The sequence below is a fragment of the Carassius auratus genome, unplaced genomic scaffold, assembly GCF_003368295.1.
Source record: "Carassius auratus strain Wakin unplaced genomic scaffold, ASM336829v1 scaf_tig00214604, whole genome shotgun sequence".
Classification (NCBI taxonomy): Eukaryota; Metazoa; Chordata; class Actinopteri; order Cypriniformes; family Cyprinidae; genus Carassius; species Carassius auratus.
Window position 1 is genome coordinate 118,716 of NW_020527735.1, and position 22,316 is coordinate 141,031.

A 22,316-nucleotide genomic window follows, 5' to 3' on the forward strand; every position below is an offset into this window, starting at 1 on the left:
GTCTGAACACGCGCACCAGACCGACCTTCAGTCTCGGATCTGTCATGGAATGTGCAAACCTCAGCAACTTCATGATACCAAAAATAGACGTGTAGTGTGAAAGCAGCAGTGATATGACGACATTAATGTAAATGTAAGCACAAAGCTCAAAGTGACTAAAATAAGTGAAAAAAATGACCTCCCAGTCACTAAGATATAATGCTCAAAATATTTCTGACACAATAACAAACTCAAACCTGTGTCAATTGGCAAGCATGTATCGGGAGCCTAATGGCTTCCCGGTTTAAACACACAAATAGCAGTCATGCCTCCCAGCTTCCTCATTAGCATAGTTAATCCTGTGTCTTGAAGAGGCTTGAGTAAAATATTCCTCGCAGGCAGTTTCGCACAACAAGCACCACTGATACAGTACATGAATAAATTACGGAGATAATTAAAGGAAATGTCAACGCGGGACTGGATGGAGCGTTATTAATGATGGCTGGGCTGTGTTAAAGTATCCTGGGCTGAAGTAAGCATGATTAATGTGTGTTTAATGGCAGTGGGGAAGAACACGGCTTCGGCTTTAATAAAGAGAGCTTATTTTACTGGGGTTTGTCTCTGGAATTGACCTGTTCTCAACACCCAGCGGAGCGCCGTTCGACCTTTCCAAAGATCATCTAATCTTCCGGTCTTGTTCAGAGATTTATTTCCAACAACAATTATAATGGCGTGATATGGATGGATATGTCTGGAAAGTGCTAATAAAATGCAGGGGGGTTTTTTGTGGGTGAATGTTGGGGCCTGTGGGGTCTGTGCTGTCAGACAGTGATGTTTTTATTGAAGTTCTTGACTGACGCACAAACAAAAAGCAGAAAGTCCCTCTCCTCCTTGAATTATAGGTTTGCGTGCGTGCTGAGAGGAAGGGACTTGTTTATCACAGAAACCTGAATAACGCCTGCTAGTAAAGCTTGTTAACCCTTCTAGAATAGTGTAATGGCGAGGAGCTCAAACCAGTTGTAAAGTTCAATCGCAGAGACCTAATGACACTCTTGGAACCAGGTCCAACTGCACTTGAGGAATGGTGGCACCCATAGAGTCATGTCATTTGTTCCTGAATGGGACTGACAAGTCTCGTTTCAAGGTCGATTTGAGCACACTCAGACAGGTATTCTTTATCAAGGCATTGAGCATAACTGCAAGCCTGTCATGTTTCACATAACAAGTTCAGCTCCCTCTGTGCTGTGGGTGTCAGAGATGTGTCAGTCAGTTTTTTATGTTAAATGAAAGTTTGATGCAACAAATGTTTTGGGAGGAATCCTAAAATCTGGATTCGTGTGGAAACATCTAAACTGACTAATTATGCAACCAAAAAATAATAATAAATAAATAATAAAAATAAAATGTAAAAAAGTTATGCTTTTCCAGTTTAAATATTTAAACATCCTTAATACAACATAAATTTATGTATTTACTTGAGAAGCAAAATTACATGTAATATTATGTTTTTTTTTTTTTTATCAATTATTATTTGCCAAAGGGTAAGAAAAAGTAAACATAATTCAAAGGGTAAACATGTTTATTTTTCTTTCCCAATCTGCAAAGCATAAATATCATTAAATATTATTTGATTTCATTGAAGACAAGATGTAATATTCTATTTTTCATTTATAATGAATGTTTTATGGACACTTGGATATATATTCTGGAAAACAAGACAAATATGGATTAAGATTGTGTGTGTGTGTGTGTGTGTGTGTACATAATTAACTATATTTTGGGGACAAATTTGTACCCAAAAGTGAGCAAAACCTTACAACGCCAAAAACCTCCATTTGGGGATGTCCTCATTTGTAAAATTGGTATAAAAATAAAGTAAACTAAGGTTTTTTGAAATTGTAAAAATGTTGAAGGCTTCGGGTTGGGGTGGATTTAGGTAAAAAAAAAAAGTGCAACTGTTTGTATGTAAAAACAGTAGAAGTCTATGTAATGTCCTCATTTAAATAGCTATGTAAACATAAAGTCTCTTCTGCTCACGAAGGCTGCATTTATTTGATCAAAAAAGTAAAAACTTTTGTTTAAAATTGTAATTTATTTCTCAGATGCAAATCTGAAATATTTAGCAGCCATTATTCCGTATTTGTGTCACATGATCCTTCAGAAATCATTCTAATATGCTGATTTGCTGTTCAGAAAACATATTCTTAAAATTTTTGAAAATAATTTTTGTTGCTTAATATTTTCGTGAAAACCTTGATACACTAGGCCTACGATTCAAAAGTTAAGTAATTTTATATTTATTTAATTTGATTATTTATTCATTAATTATTTATTATTTTAATCACGATCATTTTGGCAATAACTTCTGAAGGCATTAGATGCGATTTTTTATTCATTCATTCATTCGTGCAGAAGTGAAAAAATAAAATAAAATAAAATAAAATAAAATAAAATAAAATAAAATAAAATAAAATAAAATAAGGTTAATGCTACCAGAATCGTAAAGGGGGATTAAAACTGGAGCCAAAAGCGTACAATTCCTCATGATTCCCGTCTGTAGTCATAAGGGCCAGTTGTGCGCTTCGGTCAGAAGGTGGCGCTGTTGTTCATAAAGTCTCTCGCTATCATTCTGCTGATTTGCTGGACCCAGCGCTGGCTGGACACGCTGAATATAAATCTGGCAGCAAACAACATCTCTCTCTTTCTCTGTATGGCTGTGAATCCAGCGAGGTGAGCTTGGCTCAGGAGGAGCACTGTCTGGGTTTGCGCGCAGTTTGCAGACACATTTGCGAGGGAGCCGTGCTGGAATATATTCAGGGGTGAAGAACCGAAGGAGAAAGGGCGAAACCCTCCTACAGCCTGCGCTTTCTTCTGACTCTCTCTCTCTATCTCTATCTCTGGACTTTGGCAAAATGGTTTTCCCGAAATCTCAGTGACTGCGATGTCAGCACCTCTCTCTCATCTACCGCTCGTGGAGCACAGACTGAAGAAATAATAATAATTATAATAAAAACACACGTTAGTCGGGTAAAGTATAACATTTCATATCTGAATTGAGCGTTTTGTTATCATAGTTATTCTGCCTGCTCATTGTTTCACCTTGCATGGCTTTGAGGTTAACCCTTATAATTTCATGTAATTTAGAATTCACAATGAATCAGTGCTGATTGCAGCAGCAGATGCTTTAATCTGCACGTCAGATATCAGCTCAGCCATCAGCTCGTGTTGGTTTACTGTTAAACAGCGTGTGCTGAATGATGCTGATTGACAGCTTTGGATTTGACAGGCAGGGATATAAGGAGCTCTGCTGCAGTGAAGTTCAGGCTGAGCTTCAGCTGGGCATCTCCTGCAGAAATGCACAGGTGCTCTGCTGGTTTGTCAGGAAAACCCCTGAGGAGAGCCAGGAATTCAGTACAAAAGTGCCTCATACTTTACATTACAATGTCCCTGTTACACCAGTCACATTTTATACAGCTATAATAATGTTATTACTTTATCTATAATAATTTAGGTCTATACACCTTAAAAATTGGTAATCTGCATGCCTTGAAGAGCCATTTCTGCCTGATTTAACCTGTAAAATAAGTAGCTGATATAAATGTATTTAGGTTGATTCAGTGGCATTTTTACCTAGAATTGTTGTTGCATGTAGTGTAAAGTGTACTTACAAGTAGCACCATAGTGTGGTAACTATATCCATAAAGTACATGTTGGTTTCTTCTTATAATCATGTAACATGAATACTGTAATGTCAAGAATAGCATAAATGTGTCCAAAATGCCTGTTTGTGTTTCCTGAAAGTGTGGTGATATTGTATCAGTGAGGCATCTTATGTTTTTTATACTTCTCATATGATGTTACACTTCACCATGCTCAGTGGTTGAACCGATATGATGCTGTCTTCGAGAGCAACCACTTCCTCTAGAAATGATACTTGTAATATGGCTTTGCATTTTTAATGTGAACTTTTGGTTTTTAATTTCACTCGAATTATTCATCTGTAGTATGCAGGCAATATGAGAATCACAAGGAGTCAAGAGAAGTCAAGAAATGTCCCTCACTTTTCGAACCCCTTAGAAGTGCCAAGTGTCTTTTCAACACGCAGCCACCGATTTAATACGAATCTGCAATCAAATTTAACTGAGGACTCTATTGCTCATACACATTAAACATGCATTCTGCATTGCATTTGAAATTTAATGCAAATTTAATAAATCTCGCACAAAAAAAAATAAAAAAATCTGTGGACCTTTAATAATACTGAAGCTGTGAAATTAAGTCATTCATTGCTATGGACAACTTGTGTAAAATTCAAACCTTGGAGAATCTTCAAATGACCTGCTTTATATATATGCACTTCCCTCAATTTATTCACACCAAGAACTAAATTGCATTTCAAATAATCACTTTACCGAGTCTATATTGGACAAAAACAAGTAATTCTGGCTATCTGTTAGCATAAGTGCCCTTTGTGGGTTGACATTTTTAAAAAACGGTGTTGTTCTTAAAACTCCTCGTGCACAGGGAGCAGCCATGATGAGACTTATTAGTCGTCTAGTCATGTACTGTACGAGTGGGAAGAATTCTGTGTCCTGAGACCTCTTTCTGAAGCTGCCATTCGTTATCCTAATGAGTGTCTCCGACTTTGGGCTTGAGGGAGCAAATAAATTAAGGACAAACACGTGCCTACTCTAATTCCACAGATAAGCACTTAACAATACAATGAGACAGAAAAATCCTTAAAGACACTTTAAAAATAAATAAATAAATACAATTTAATGGAAGGTTTTAAAAAACGAATGATTTTATCATTTACAAAATATGGGTTGTTATAAGTACCTTCATTTCCGGCTAAAAGTATTTTGTTTGTCAGTCAAAAACACTTTAATAGCCTTTCTAATTTCCAGAAATGAGGTTTAAATGGACTTGCGGCTTCGTAAGGTTCTTGGAAAGAAACTAAATATGGTCAATATTTAGGAAAGAAAGAGAGGAAGGAAAAAAACATAACAGGTTTTTATTTTTTTTCTGGGGGGGGGGTGCAATGTCTTTGTCAAAATAAGTTTCTGAAGCATTTGTCTGATGTAGTCTTGTGTATTGTATATCAATAAAAAGGAATTATACTTTGTTAGCCTAATCCCGTTAAGCCTAATATTTTTTTTTTTTTTTTTAAGATGTATTTTTTGGTATTTTTGCCTTTATTAATGCAGGACAGATCCGTGCTAACAGGAAGTGAAGTGGGACAGAAACAGGGGGCAGTATCGGTACAACGGAGCTGTATGTAGGTGTACTATGGCGTTATAGCTGTGCCTCAGTCCTGAGCAAGTAATTGTACGTTTTGAGCACAGAGAACAATATATTTGCAAGCACATTACATTATGTTTTGAACAGAAATTAACAATCGCAAAAAAAAATAATAATAATAATTCGCTTGAGCAAAGAAATGATTCCATGCTCAATAAATGTATTTGCTTGTTTGCTATTATCCATATTAACGTGCAGTAATAACCCCTCTCACACAGTTTACTCAGGTGCTCTATCACAAACTTAAACCTCTTAATTCTGTGCACGCTCAACTTTCGACACACGCTCGCTCAACTTACAACAGCGTTACAAGTGTGTCACAAAATAAACCAATCGGGAAATTAAATTAAATTGTGATTGGCTGTTGGTCTCCAATCAAATCGCTAGTAGAACCAAAGCCCGTCTGGTCCGTGTACGTTTTGATCATTTCATTTCCTATTTAGAATTAAATAACGAGAAATGGAAAAAAATGGCTTGTTTATTTGTTTTTCCGTTTAGTTTAACAAGCGGAAATTTTGTTTTTGGCTCGATTTCTCATTTTGTCATTTGCGGTTTACAAATCGGTTTATGGATTCAATATTTCATTCGCACTTGTGTGTGGCGCCGAAACGCTGCTTTCATCTGATTGGTCGAATTCCCCGGCCTTCAGCTCGGTCTTTTCAATTTTGTTTGGTTTGCATTCATCAGCCATCTCTCAATTGCTAGATTGGTCATCTCACATGTTGCCAAATACAACCCAGCTGTTCATCAAACATTTATTCATAATTTAAAAAGGAAACAGTAATGCATTAATGTGCACGCTTATCCCAAATCTCACTGATATCAGTGTCAACACACAGCTGTTTTTCTGTTGGGAATGGTTTTGTTAAGCTGTCTTGTATGCATTTGCTTAAACTAACCTGTCACTATGAGATACAGTTGTCATTTGTTTTGATGTAAAGTGCCTAGAGGCAAAGGGACAGAGTGAATGATGATTATCACAAATCTGGCGCCTCTGTGTATCGCTTTCCTCGCCGCTGCCACCAGCTTCATTTGCTATTTTGATGATGTGCTTCAGTACCCGTAGAGGCCACTTTTCTAGTTTGAGAGAAAGAGAAAGCAATTGATAGGCTGTTATTAATGGCTTTGTGCTTCAGAATGAAAGCTTCACTCGTCACTACCTGAGATTAATATTGCGACGTCCACTACAACTGTGCCTCAGCGTCGGGCCTTGCTCATCGCTTTATCTCTCCATTTTTTGGGCTTCAGTTTGACAGTTAGTGTTAGTAGGTCAGTAGGGCTGACTGATATATATTTATACACACACACAAACACACACACACTCTCACACACACACACACACGCACACACACACACACAAACACACACACACATACTGTATATATATATATATATATATATATATATATATATATATATATATATATATATATATATATTTAGACACACACACACAGATTGCAAATTATTTATAAAAAAAATACATATATATATATATATATATATATATATATACATACATATATTATACATTTAACTCTTTCCTTCCAATATATTTTATTGTATAAAAATCTAAGCAAGCAATATGCCAAAAGAAAGAGATGGTTACTCTGTTTTCTTTGTGCATATGTTTCATTAAAAAAGGTAACATTTCTAACAAAAAGTTGAGAAAATCTTGCTTTTGTCAGAGAAAACGTCTGGATTTAATTCAGAGTGATGATCAAAACATAGATAACTTCCATTAAAACTTAAACAGAAACCTTTTCCTAGGTCTTCATAAGGTCGCCGTGATTTTACCAATTAATACCGAGCGGCAACCTCCCGCTCTCTCGTGAAGCCCATAAGGAAGTTACAAAAATTGTAATGCATCGACTGGCCGCTTGAGGCTGGCTGCAAAAGGGAGTCAATCCCATAGACTCCCCATGTTAAAGGGTTAGTTCACCTAGAAATCAAAATTATGTCATTAATAACTCACCCTCATGTCGTTCCAAACCCGTAAGACCTACGTTCATCTTCAGAACACAGTTTAAGATTTTTTAGATTTAGTCCGAGAGCTCTCAGTCCCTCCATTGAAGCTGTGTGTACAGTATACTGTTCATATCCAGAAAGGTAAGAAAGACATCATCAAAGTAGTCCATGTGACATCAGAGGGTCAGTTAGAATATTTTGAAGCATAGCAAAAAAAGCAATAGCAAAAACTACACCTTTATTCAGCATTGTCTTCTCTTCCTTGTCTGTTATAAGACAGTTCAAAACAAAGCAGTTTGTGATATCCGGTTCGTGAACAAATCATTCGGTGTAACCGTATCTACTTGAACCAGTTCACCAAATCGAACTGAATCGTTTGAAATGGTTCGCGTCTCCAATACGCATTAATCCACAAATGACTTAAGCTGTTAACTTGTTTAATGTGGCTGACACTCTCTCTGAGTTCAAACAAACCAATATCCCGGAGTAATTCATTTACTCAAACAGTACACTGACTGAACTGATGTGAAGAGAGAACTGAAGATGAACACCAAGCTGAGCCAGATATTGAACAAAAGATTGACTCGTTCTATAAATACGTTTATATTAATTTTTCCCTTCATGTCAATCTCTTTAATTAACGTTCTGAATACTTTATTAAATAATAGCCTACTGTAAATGCTGGACATGCCAATAAAGTTTAAATTGAACATATTAAATTTTTCGTCTGCTAATTAATAGACCGCAATTATAAATACTCCCTTGAGAAATTAATAATCATGTAGTTTAAATTGTAAATGTAAACACAACACACTCATTTTTCATTACACATGGGCATAAATACAATCATAAAGTCAAAACTGTCTGGTGTTTTTTTTTTTTTTTTTTTGCAAAATATTTGTTACGCTAGCAAATGCTAGCATAATTATACAAAATGTTAACTAGGTAACGTGATACACACATTGAAAGGGGAAATAAGCATATATAACAATAAATATACAAATATAACCCTAATAAGTTAATGTAATAATAATAATAATAATAATATACAAATATTAAATGTTTAATGTTAATAAAAAATAAATTATCTATTTACCGGGTTGCTATGGTCACGCAGGTTTGTTTACGCATTAAACTCATGGGCACGAGAAATGGATTCCCTCAAGATAGCATATCAAGACCACGACATAACAATGTCATCACCTCGACAAAATGATCTCGTGGCCACGACATAAAATCATGTTCCCATGAGTTAATACGATGTTTCCACAAATTAATATCTTGTGGCCACAACATATTATCATGTTCTCATGAGTTATTATGTTGTGGCCACAACGAAACTAAGTGAACTGAACATGTCACCTCCCGGGCACCTTAGGAAAGAGTTAATAAGTCTACTTTTTAAAATAAAACTAAATTTTTTTTTTTTTTTTTTTAAATCTAAATAATATTATATTGCTATCTGGTGTCATTTTGTAACTGATCTGCACTACAGGAGCTTAAAAAAAATTTAATTAGAATTTAAAAAAATAAAAATAATTTCACACCTGATGCCATTTATGTCTGTGTCCTTATTTAAGGGAAATAATAGATATTCATCTCTTGTTTCAGGCTTATTTGACGTGTCATCCACCCTGTAAAATAAAGAAATAAATGAATACAAATATAACATCTTTCCCGCTAAACTGCACTCAACAGCTTCGTAACTGAGAAAATCAGTCAGGCTGGTCAGCGACATAATAATTCCTCTTATACCTCGCAGAGGATCATCAAAACATATACCAGCAAGATCGCACCCGCATATTATACAGAATAAAGTGTTGTGACAGGAAGACATCAGTTAACCAACCTACAGTATAAACGCAATGTTACAGGACAGTAACAGATTTATTTGTCACAAATGGACTGTCTGTCCGAGTATGTTGCTTATTAGAATGCTTCTTTTTGTCTTAACGTCTAATATTTCAGTTTTCTGAAACACTTTATGGCATCATAATGTATTTTTTTTACACTTGCTAGTGATAGAATATTGTCTACAGAATAATTTATTGCTACACTAGAAAAATGCTTCATTACATTCTGTATCTCAGCTACATCAACTGGGTTTGCATGTTGCATACAGTTAAAGATCTGGACTAGTGTTAATGTTGTTGGCGTTTTTTTTTTTTTTTTTCGTCTTAGTATTAGTCTGTGTCATATTTCAAATGTTCTTTATAGTTGCCTTCTTTTATTTTTTATTTTGTGTTGAAAACAGACTTCCACACTTGGAAGTGCAAGTGCAACCTGCAACCAAGATCGCAAACAATATAGTAAGGATCCATGTGTGGATTTGTCACAGAGAAGGCTCGATTGCAGATTTAGTCACAGCATAAAACCCAAGCAGCCACGTGAAGGAGCACAATGTTTTCATGGTTGCCAGGTTGTGAAGATTAAGTAAATCACAGGGCAGAATTATGTAAACTTGTTTCACCACAGGATAAAACTAAATTATCCCATAGAAAATGTATGAGAAAGAGAAAAGCTGTTATTAGGGGTTTTATACTCTTGACATCTGACAACCCTAAGCATAGTTTTCCATAATATTTTTTTTCCTCTTTTTGTTGAACAAAACAACAGTTTTTGCTATACTGAATTGAAAACAGTTTTATTATTGTCTTTTTCATCAACAACATGTCGATATAGTCACAGTTAACATTTTGATGACGTCGGTGTCATATCAGTGTTATCTCGTCTTAGTCGTAAAAAACGTCAGCGAACATTTTTCAACAATTTTCGTTAATGAAACTCACACATATACTGCACATTTGAAAGCGTGTTTTTGTATTGACCCGTGATTATGTTAGTCAAGGAACAAGAAAACATAATCAAGAAATTGGAGAGTTGTTTGTAATGCCGTGGAGCTGGGTCTTTGAAGCATTCTTCACTTCACAGAGTTTGAATATTTAACATTATTGATGTGGCTTTACATCTTCAGGGTGTTTTATATGGAGGAATGTTGAATTGTTACATTAAATGCTTTAAATTAGGCTGCAAATAACTGGGCCCCTAATTACACAGTGCACACTTTTATTAATGGGAATGAACTAGACGGTTCAGTGTGATGAGAAGGTCTCATAGGCTCACTGCCATTGAGGATTTCACTTCAAGACTGCTTAGCAAGAAGGAAACATGACATACAGTGTTCTTCAAACAAAATCCAGAGACTTTAAATCCCATTTTACACACTTACTCCAGCTAAAACCAGCCTAAAACTTGAAAGATGAGGGGAATCCTTCCTGAGGCTTTACGCTCTGGCAGTTACAAGAGATGGCAATAATTATCATTCTTGGAGTGTCCTTATACGTCTTCAGTGGTCTGGATATTACTCGCCTTTGTGTGAGTGTGTGTTTTGTGCATCAGTGAATTCTGTGAAGTGTTTCTATGAAGTGTATTATGAGAAACTGACGTTGAGTGTTGGTTCTTCACTGGTGGGCTGCATCCAAAAAATGGGTCACAGGTCTACTCTGATCAAATTCTGTGTTATGTGGGTGCAAATTAATCTGCTGTTTGGTAGAAACTAGTCAGATTAGGCAGAAGCCAACATGGACAGATTGTTTGACAAGCTCTTATCCTTGAAAAGCATGGACAAAACTACACAAGGTTAAAAAACATATGACCCTCACAACATTAAATATGTAGTGCACATAGGATAAACATGACTTGGTGCCATCCAGAAATGTTTTGCACAGCAAATTATTTGCTTCTGAGAAACATATAATCAGAATGGAGGAGATATTAGTAACCAAATACTAACCATAGTAAATTTTAGTACAGTACAATTTAGCATAAAAACATTGGTACAGTACATGCTAAATGTAAAAATGTAAATGCATTAATAAGAACATTTAATATTTAATTAATAGTAATTAAATAAACGGTCAGGTTTTTTTTTTTTCTTTTTTTTTTACGAATGAATAACAGCAAGGACACATTCGGTTGATCAAATAATAAATAAATAACATTTTATAGAGCGTCTACAAAGACCCTACTCACGAACCCTCTGCCAATCTGTGGAACCAGGTGAGCCCTGCACCCCACACTCACACACTCCGGCCTGCTCACAAACCCCCTGAGTTGGGTCCCTGGGTTCTACCTCGCTGCCCCACCGCGGGTATTGCTGTGGTTTTGCTAGCCCCGCTTGTACGGTTTCTAAGCACCTGCTCAGCACTACCCAGCCCATCTCGTATGCTTCTACGGACCATCAGCCTTGGCACTGCGATTCAGTTTGCCCAGCATCCACCCAAGTTCAGCGTTATCCACTTCACTACAATGAAAACAGAGATTGCAGTCCTACTGGGGCAGGACGTGATAGAGCCGGACCCTCCAGCTGATATGAGGATGGGGTTTTACAGCCCTTACTTCATTGTACCCAAGAAAGGCGGTGGGTTACAACTGATCTTGGATCTGCGAGTTTTGAATCAGGCCCTTTATTGGCTACCGTTCAAGATGTTGATGCAGAAACACACCTTCAAGGCATCCATCCCCATGATTGGTTTGCAGCGATCGACCTGAAGGATGAGTACTCTCATGTATCATTCCTTCTGCACCACAAAACTTTTCTGCAGTTTACGTTTGAAGGATGGGCATATCAGTACAAGAGCCTGCCCTCAGACTATCCCAGTCTCCCCGTGTCTTCACGAAAGTCACGGAAGCGGCTCTGGTTCCCCTCAGAGAGCAGGGTGTTCGCATTCTCAACTATCTAGATGATTGGTGGATTCAAGCACAATCTTGAGATCAGTTGTGTGAGCTCAGGGGCTTGGTGCTCTGGCACCTCAGCCTGTTGGGCCTTTGGGTCAACTGGGAAAAGAGAAAACTCTCACTGACGCAGAGGATCTCTTTTCTCGGTATGGAGTTGGATTCAGTCGAACAGATAGCACGCCGCACAGAGGAATATGCGCGGTCGGTGCTAGCCTGCTTGAATACATTCAAGGGCAGGACAGCGGTCCCACTGAAACTCTTTCAGAGGCTCCTAGGCCTAGTCCAGAGGTGGGCGTGGAAGCATGGCACTCAACGGGTCCAAGTTACACCGGCCTGTCGCCAAATCCTCACACCGTGGTCAGATCTTACATTCCTCTGGACAGGGGTGCCCATAGAAAAGATCTCCAGGTTTGTTGTGGTTTGCACGGATGCCTTCGCCACCGGCTGGGGTGCCACGTACAATGGGCATGCAGTTTTAGGGGTTTGGATGGGCCCACAGCTGCATTGGCACATTATTTGCCTAGAGTTGTTAGCAGTGTGTCTTGCCTTGAACTGTCTCAAATGTCACTTACTAGGTTAGCACATGCTGGTCCATATGGACAACACAGTGACCGTGGCGTATATATCAACTGACAAGGAGGTCTGCGCTCCCGTCGCATGTCGCAACTTGTCCGCCACCTCCTCCTTTGAAGTCAGCAGGTTCTAAGGTCACTTCGTGCTGTTCACATTCCGGCCTGCTCCACCGTACTGTCGATGAGCTGTCTCAAGCAATGCTCCCGGGAGAATGGCGACTCCATCCACTGATGGTCCAGCTTACTTGAACTAGTGCTCCTCGCGACAGCCCCTCCTTGGCCGATTCCTCTGAGGAAAGATCTACTGACTCAGAGACAGGGCACCATTTGGCAACCCCGTCCAGACCTTTGGAAACTCCATGTCTGGTCCCTGTACAGGACGCGGAGGTTCTAGGTGACCTTCTCGCTGAGAAGACCCCGAAAATGCCCAATTGCGGTCGTGCTTTCCTTTCTGCAGCAAGGACTGGAGCAAAGACTGTCTCCCTCCACCCTCAAAGTCCAGGTTGCCGCTATTGCTGTGTACCATGACCCCGTGAAGGGGAAGTCTTTGGGTAAGCATGACCTCATAATCAGTTTCCTTTAAGGGGCTAGGAGGTTAAATCCCGGGACCTCTTGGGACATAACTCTAGTGCTTAAATCATTACAGCAGGGCCCATTCGAGCCTTTGCATTCAGTTGAGCTAAAGTTTCTTTGATTGAAAACTCATTTGCCTGCTTGCACTGGCCTCCATCAAGAGGGTAGGCAACCTGCATGCATTTTCGGTCAACGATTCGTGCCTAGAGTTTGGGCCAGCTGACTCCCAGGTAATCCTGAAGCCCCAGCCCGGCTACGTGCCCAAGGTTCCCATTACACCCTTCAAAGACCAAGTGGTGAACCCTGGCTTTGCTCTGTCCCATCCGAGCATTGAGATGCTACGTAGAATGGACACAAAGCTTCAGGACTTCAGACCAGCTCTTTGTCTGTTACAGGGGCCGGCAGAAGTGGAATGCCGTTTCTAAGCAGAGGATGGCCCATTGGATTGTGGATGCCATAACCCTGGCTTATTAGGCACAGGGTGTGCCCTGCCCATTCAGGTTGCGAGCTCACTCATAGCTGCTCCAGAGTGTCCGTACTGAAGACCCTGCTGAGATCCTACATCACCCTAGGCAGCTGGATGCGGCAGAACGTTCGGTGCCAGGCCTTCATGATGAATCCGTGAGAACCATGCAATGCTGAGTTCCATATTGAGACCTAATCAGTACTCGTATGCGTATAGTCCATGGTATAGCCTTAGAGCTAGTGTTTCTCCGGCAGACCTCTGCCTTCCCAAGAGGGTTTTAATCACCTCAAATTGCTCCATATACACCTAAACGGATGCTATATGTGTATTTGCTCCCGAGACCTCCTTTGGGAAGGATGGGTTTCCGCAGCATCACTGTTCAAAGCGGAATGGGTATGTTTTCCCAGTGTTATCCAATCTCACCAAGTGAGGTAGTGCTTTGACAATGGTGAGTGGAACTACTTGTTCGAGTATGGCTCGCACAGGGCACTGGAAGGGGCAGTACCCATGGCACTTTGGTAGGGATCCAATTTTTGTCGGTCACAAACGTGGCATCAAGAGTACCCGACTGAAAGGGAATGTCTCGGTTACGTATGGTAACCCTCGTTTCCTGAAGGAGGGAACGGAGATGCCACGTCCCGTTGCCATGGTTGCTGTACCACCGCTGAGCTACTGGGTCTCTGGCTGGGCTCCTCAGCGAAAAACTGCATGTATTGCACCTGCTGCCTTCTTAGTTCATAGTGCATTAACTAATGTAAACAAATACAACTTTTGATTTGAATAATATATTAATAAATGTTGAAATTAACATTAACTAAGATCAGTAAATGCTGTAGAAGTATTGTTCATGCTTAGTTCGTGTTAGTGCTAATGCTGTGAATGAACCAAATAAATATTATAACACATAACTCTGTTATTATATTGCACTGTAAAGCTTCATGTGTTTAAGTCCATACACTGTTTTAGTTATTATTCTAAATAAGTCATAATGCATGTATTTTATGATTAATTTTTGTTAAACAACATCCACTTCAGTCTCTTAGAGATCTTGGAAGCAATGACAGTTAAAAAGCTACAGGACAGTGCAAATGATGTGGCTATTTACTAACATGACAGTTTGCATAGGGATTAAGTGTTATCTGTGTATATATTTTTTAATCAAATGTTAATTTAATCAGTGTTAAATTAAATCCATTATCATAACTGCTTCAAAATACATGCTGTTAACAAAATCATTGTTTAATGATTTACAGTTGCTGTACAGGGAGACTTTAGATATAAATTAATAACTCAGTAGGTAATGTTTTCTCATTAAAATCAGATGATTTCCAATTGATTTAATAGGTACAATATGTGCGAATAGCAATATGACAGTGATATGGCTTCATTTACATTTACATTTATACATTTAGCAGATGTTTTTATCCAAACGACTTACAGTGCATTCAGGCTTTACAATGTTTTTTTTTTTTTTTTTTTTTTTTTTTTTTTTTTAAATCAGTATGAATTTATCAGTATTCATATGTTACTATGTCCTGAGCAATCCAGTTTTCAAAAAAAAAAAAAAAATCTGTGGTGTAACCACAGTGACATATACCTACTGTGATGTCATGTACATACCTTTTATTATCAAAATATAGGTTTGGATTATATATATATATATATATATAAACTCTGGTTTAAACTCTGGTTTAGAATATCAGTCCAGTCTGGTCCTCATATTTGATTTTCTGTATCACATAGTTGGGATTTTTCCAAATCTTTCTGCAGGTTACATCGTTACAGTAGGTGGTGAAAATGGGTTGTCTTTAAGAGTCATTGAACCAATTCAGTAAGAAACAATATGTTGCTACATGGATCATTGGAATCTCAGGCAGACCACAAAACCGTGGGTGTAAAGTAGGGGGCATGACAACTAAGTTGACAACCAAATGCAGGCTTTATTTACAAACGTTGACAGACAGGCCAGGTTCAAAAACCTACAAACTGTTAACATCAAAGGCATGGACAAAAGAGTAATTTGAAAACAGGCACAGATCAGGACAGGCAGCAAAACAATGACAAATAGTCTAGGATCCAAAAACCACAAAGGAAAGTCAAGGCAAGACAAGGCACAGGAAAAACAAAGAAATAAAACATAGGCAGGAACACGGAACACGGAAACTGGAAAACATTACAGACTAACAATCCCCACTAATGTTTGTGTGTGAGTGTAACCATTATAGTCCTTCTCATATGAGACAGCTGTGAACTGATGATGAGTGTTGATGAGTCCATATAAAGGATTATGAGAAATTGATCCCGGGTGAGTGACAAAGGTATGGGATGGAGCTCATGGGCACTCCTGCTGGAGATCTTGACAGTGGAACATAAAAAAATGCTTGATGAATTTTATGTCATGATTCTGCCCTCATGTCCTTGATTTTCCTCTAGTCTTGAGGCAGGATCATGACAGGCCCGTGTTTTGTGTACAAGCACATGGCCTTGTCTTTGGGCCATGTGCTTGTGTTGTCTCGTTTCCTTGCCCCGCCCCCCTTGTTATCCTAGTCTTGGTCCTTATTGATTTACCTGTGCCACCTGTTACGTCTTATTAGTGTTGTGCGGTACATTGTTATTGTTACACTTTGCTACTTATTGTGATATATTGTTACTCATTGGTGCACTTAGAAGTTCTGTGATTGTTTATCTGTAGTTAAGTGTTCTTGTGTTAAGAGTCTTTGTCAATCATGTCAACCTAGTCTTGTTAAGTCATTTAGTCTCTGCCTTAGTTGTTGTTTTCCCCCTCGTCGATTTTGTTTTCCCCTTTTTGTTGATAATAAAGCCTGTGTGTTGTGATTCCTGTCTGCGCTTGAGTTCGTCCTTACCCTCCACGTGTCAATTTAATGTACTAAAACAGTCATATTAAAAGATCAAATGGAAATATAAACCATACTGTATATTTATACTAAATAAAGGCAAACAGATGAGCCCTGAGCTAAACTGCAGCATTAGCTTTTTCTTTATAATAGTGAGAATAGTGAGAATATGAAAAATACTCTTTATGTTCATATTGTGGGTTATCTGCTTGTCTATACATAGTTGCCCGGTTCCACAGACAGAATTTAGCTCAAGCCAGGGCTAGGATTTGGTTAAAGTTGGATATTTCAGCAGTTTTTATAAAAATGGCTAAAAAAAAAAAAAAAAAACACTACTGGTGTGAAACTTGACACAAAACAATGGCACTGACATATATTTCTGATATATCAGTGCAAGTTATTTTCAGTTGAGATAGCTAAAATATGCATTTTAAACTGGGACTAAATGTCATCCAATGTCATTGTTTTAGGCCTAGTTTCACAGACGGGGCTTAGATTAAGCCATGATTAAATCTTAATTAAATTTGGACATTTAAATAGTTTTTATTTTTATTATTATTAATTAATTATTTTTTTATGTACCTTAGGGGGGGAAATATTATTTGTGTGCATACAAATCAGTAGCAAATTGCTTTTAGTTACACCAAACATGCATTTTACTTTGGGCTTGTGAAACCGGGCATTAATATATTAATATATTAAGACACATTAAGCTAAAAAAAATTGTTTTATGTGTGTTCATGTTGTTTATATGGGTTTTTTACTCATTGTTTATATGGGTGATTTTAAGTGAAAAGCATTCACATGCAGATTTTTGCAGTTGTTGGTTATGCTTTTTTTATTGTTGAAATCTCCAGCCGATCAATATCAATTTGCATCATGGAAAAGAGTATCGTTCTGAATGCAAGTGATCTCACTCGTGATCTTTTATGCCACATTAGCTTCATTAGCGCTGTAATAATTTTTCCCCATAATGTATATTGTAAGCACACAGCAGCCACCGCTCATTACCTTGTGTCTTTCTTTTGCATAAAAACTAATTGTTAAGAGTTAATTGAGAAAAATAGACTGGACTACCTATAACGAAGTATTTCTAATTTCTTATAATTTGGTCCTCCAGGTCACGTGGTTTTCTCAAGAGGAAGAGAGAGGAAGAGAAAGAGAGCAGCCGTTCATTTACGGCACACTGGATTCAAGTAGCACTCGCCCCTGGCAGCTGAAGATGATGTTACTATGGAAACAGTTTTTGCTGCTATCAATCATGGAATATCTTGCAGGTAAAATGAATTGGTAATTCCTTCCCTCTGTGGCTCTTGTGGTGTATTCACAACTATGTCTCTATCAACTTTAACTTAATCTTTTCTAAGGTAGACTATAGCAGTGTTCTGTAGCTCAGAGTTAAAAAAAAAAATCTGACTGTACATATATGATAAGTACTCCCCCAAAAAACATACCCTTGATTAATGAAGCATTATGTACTGTATGTGTTCAACCTGTCTGGTCATTTATTGTTTTTGTGTGAATCCATGGCAGACAGGAACAAATGTGCAGCATTTATTGCTACCAGTCTATGTCTTGATTATAAACGGAAGACCGTAATAGTCTCTGACGCACAGAATCAGGCTTACAGGAACAGGAGGTGTTTCGGACCTGGTGAAGGGGGTTTCAATTAAGCTGTGCAGTCGTTTTGATAATGAATTGTGTTGTGAGGGTTTTGGAGGCTTCGATACAATGTGTCCTCCAAGGAAATTGAACTAGTATGTCACAGTGTATGGCTCCACTTCCTACAGATGTCGTAGGGGAAATTATTTCTCTCAATATGAATTCACTGGGAATAGTCTGATTTATATATGTATACTAAACTACCCCCAGAGCTCCATCTCTTAAAGGCAAAGGTCACCTAAAAGTGATGCTTCTGTCATCTTATACTCACCCTCATGTTGATTCATATCTATGACTTTCTTTCACCGAAGAACAAAAGAAGATGTTTTGAATCTTTTTTTACTGATTGCTCTTTTCCATGAGTCCCCGCTGAGGCTTTCAAGCTCCAAACAGGATGCAAAAGCAGCATAAAGTGGTCTGTACAACATGTGTGCTGTATTTCAGGTCTTCTGAAGCCATATGATAGCTTTGAGTGAGGAACAGATTGCAATTTGAGTCATTCTTCACCTCCTGTGAGCTGTTAATGGCTGTGACGGGATCACTGAGTCTGTGAGTTGAACTCGAGGGCCAGTTTGATTTGTGAATGAATCATTCAGACTGGTTTTGTGAACTGAATGAACTGATTCATGAAAAAAAAAAATTCCAACTCCATTTTTTTTATTAGGGGTGAAAATTGCATGTTTCATCATGATATGATCTAAAACAGGTTTTCTGAAAAAAAAAAAAAGATGACAGAAGCATGCTGCAATCTGATTGTGATTTGATTTGATTTAGGGATCTTCGTCTGATATACATATGATATCTTATTTTTTTTAATGGCTTTTAAGAATGTTTAAATGTATATTAAAATGTTATTGTTGTTTTACCTCTTCCTTTCATCTCCGTTTACAAAACAACATTTTACAATTACCTTCAGTTCGCAATTCTTCCCTTTGCGCCACCTGGCGGTAGTTTCACGAATGATTTTAACACACGACTGACTTGCAGTTAGCCACGGCGTTATTACACATTCTGGTTGTCTACCTACTGTTTTCATATTACAAAATTACAACTCGCAAATACATAAATTTACATGAACATTTAATTAAAATTTCTGAAAATGTTAAATCCTGTATCCTAATTAAGACATCCGTAACAAAAAAAAAACGTAGTAATAGTTTTTAATTAATAGTTATTAATTAAGAGAACAAATAATATTAAAAAATAAAAAATAAATCACAAATGATACTGTCAGTCTGATAACAGCTCATAACTAAAGAAGATCATTAAAGACAGTTTTTGTTGATTTCCGCTGTATGCCCAAATAGAATTTTCTTTTGTTCATGTCAAATAAGCTGAATTCAAAGCTTAAGTGTGTCTTTTTTGTTTTTTTACTAGTGTAAGTATAACATAAAGGAATTGCAAAAACTATTAATTGCAAACACGTTTTTTAAAGTCTGCATGAAACGGAGATTGCAATAATCTTTTCTTCTTTATTGTTATGTATATCCAATGAAACAGCTTTTTGAAGATTTTTTAGGCTTGATTTTGTCCACTGGGAATTAATTGGTTTGTTGTTGTCCTCTCAATGGTGCACATGTCATCAGAGAATAAAGGAGGAGGTGAAGTTTTTGATGAAATGTAAAAAAAAAAAAAAGTGGAATACAAAAATAAATGGTTTATAATAAACCCTGTAATTTTCCTTAACAATAAGACTTGTCAATCTTGAATTCATGGCGACTTTAAACCCATCAGGCTTTTGTTAGACAAAATATTCTTGCCACTAAACTCACAGCATTGCTTGAGTCAATGTCACTCTCTCCAGCTGCCTAGGATACTCAGACAAACAGATCAGTGTTTTAATAGTGTCACAAAGCTATAGTGTATCTTTTGAAGGAATAAACCTTCAGTTTGACTTATATGTAATTGTCTCTACTTATTAAAAGAACAGGTATGGTGCTGTTCTTTATTTACTATTCCATTAAGTTTTAAAAGTCAAATAATAATGACACAATATAAATGACACACTGCAGCTTAAACTTTGCATTAAGATATAAATATGTAATTGTATTCTGTCGTTTGCTCTCAGAGTGTGTGGATTATAAGTCTTTCAATGGGCCGAAATGGCGAATGGAGCCCAGCGATCTGACAGTGGGCTCACTGGAGGAAGAGGCTACATTGACCTGTGACGCAAAGGGCATTCCTCCCCCTCAGTACAGGTACATTTGCATTTTCTGCTTCAGTTTTCTCGCTTTTTAATCTAGTGAGCTTTGTAATGCTTTCAGAGGGACTTACAAATAGTGTTTGTTTGCTGTTTTTAATATTGCTAACAATTCCATGCTCTAATAAACATAAAAATACACAACATCTTCAAATATTTTGTAGAGTATCACATTTTAGTAGTTTTATTAGTTGTGTGTCATTACTTTTAGATTTTTAATTACACATTTTTTTGTAGTTGATTTTTTAAAATCTCTATGCCCTCCATGTTCTGTGGACATTTTTTAATGGTGCTTAATAAATCACATAGATGCTGCTGCAGATTTTGGCCGAATGAAGGTATGTGGAAAAAATAAGTAGAATAAATGCTGCCTACCATTTGGAATGGTCTTTGCATCTAAAGCGTGCTTGTAATGCCTTAACGCTGCCAACTTAGGAAGCTCACAAAGATTTGGGACATTTTTCGTCCTCTCAGTAATTTGAATGATTCTGCAACACCAATCATGCATGACGTTATGTTTATGCATGCAGTACTGTATGATATTATTAGAATTTAATGACCAAGATGTACAAAAATTGCAACTTTTACTCCGTCTTAATGGTGAGAGTTGCCGGTGACAACAAAATGATCTTTCTTTTTGGTATTTTCAACAGTCCATTAATTTTTGCTGTATGTTCCAAATAGATATATGCCGGGGTGCGGTGTGTCACATTTTGACATCTGCATTATCTGATGGCATTGGTTAGTCAGGAATGTTCCTGTAATTTAATGGATTATGGATTTTACATCACGAGGCTGTATCTCATAGTGTCTTCCCGGGCAACAGAAGAGCCATAAAACTGCAATATTTATACCAGCTTCACACTGGCAGTGCTCAGTGAATGCATTGACACATGCATATCAATTAAACATGTGGCATGTTATGCGCCATGCATCATTCTATTTAAATCAACCTAGATCTCATAAATGCAAAGTGTACATCTTTTATTCAAAAAGTTTATGCTTACTGTTTGCAGTTTGTTTCTGAAAGTCGGAAAATAGCTGATCAGAAATGCTCTTTCGCTTAGAGAATTTCTTATGCCCTTCTCAACACTGACAGTGTTTTTGAGGTCACCAGGTCACTGTGCTGCTGGGCGCTAGCCTCTTCGAAAGCACACATGATGCAATAAGATTCCAGTGACAAGCTATTTTTTTTGTCCATACCAGACATGACACGGCTACAAGACGCAAAATTAATCACAGTCAGTCAGGAGAGCATGTGGTGGGCTCTCTCTGCAAGCACATTGTTGTCTCACAATTGCAACAGCATGGAAAATTACATAATTAAATGAATAAAACTTAAAAATATGTACACAGTAATTTATTTTCAATATATGTGATAAATTATTTTAATTTTTTTTTACTTTCATTATGGCTATAAAAGTCAAGCACAATGATATCCAAACTAAAATTAAATGATTTTAATATTATATAAAATGCAATCAGCTGTCAGCTATGATGGAGCAGAAATAGAAAGCAATCCAAAAACAGTTTGTCAAAAATAGCTTGTCACATATAGCCAACTTGGCTGATTAGGCTTTTTATCATGCCTTGTGGTGTCACGTGTCCCGCTAGGACTTTGTCTATATAAAATCTCACAAATTAAAAGTATCGTAAGTAAAACAATTAAGTAATTCTTCTTCTTTTTTTTTCAATGAATCAGTTTGTTTTACAGCTTAAAGAATCATTGAAAGCATTTATTTTTTCAATAAATTAGCATTTCTCCTTTATTGCTTAAAAGTACTTAAAGAATTATTAATGAAACTGTTAAGGAAATCTCACACAAGACAGATCACATGATCTCCACTGATTCTGCTCCAATTGCACACTACTCATTTGCATAAAGCGAAACGTCTCAGTTTCGTTGAATTGCAGCCAAGTCTCAATCACTCATTTCCCCAGAAAACGGCAACTCTTATTGAAAATCATTGACTTCGTCTCTCTTTCTTGCTGCAGATTGCTGT

General features: G+C 37.4%; 1 protein-coding gene across 1 annotated transcript in view; it reads left to right on the forward strand.

Moving 5' to 3' along the window:
* Positions 1-2,638: 2,638 nt before the first annotated feature.
* LOC113092487 (contactin-3-like) overlaps positions 2,639-22,316 on the forward strand; it is a 76,392-nt gene continuing 56,714 nt past the window's right edge. Inside the window, exons 1-3 of the mRNA XM_026258102.1 lie at positions 2,639-3,006; positions 17,572-17,728; positions 20,182-20,311. Of these exons, the coding sequence (XP_026113887.1) occupies positions 17,674-17,728; positions 20,182-20,311 (185 nt within the window). The 5' untranslated portion in view covers positions 2,639-3,006; positions 17,572-17,673. The remainder of the gene's footprint in view (positions 3,007-17,571; positions 17,729-20,181; positions 20,312-22,316) is intronic.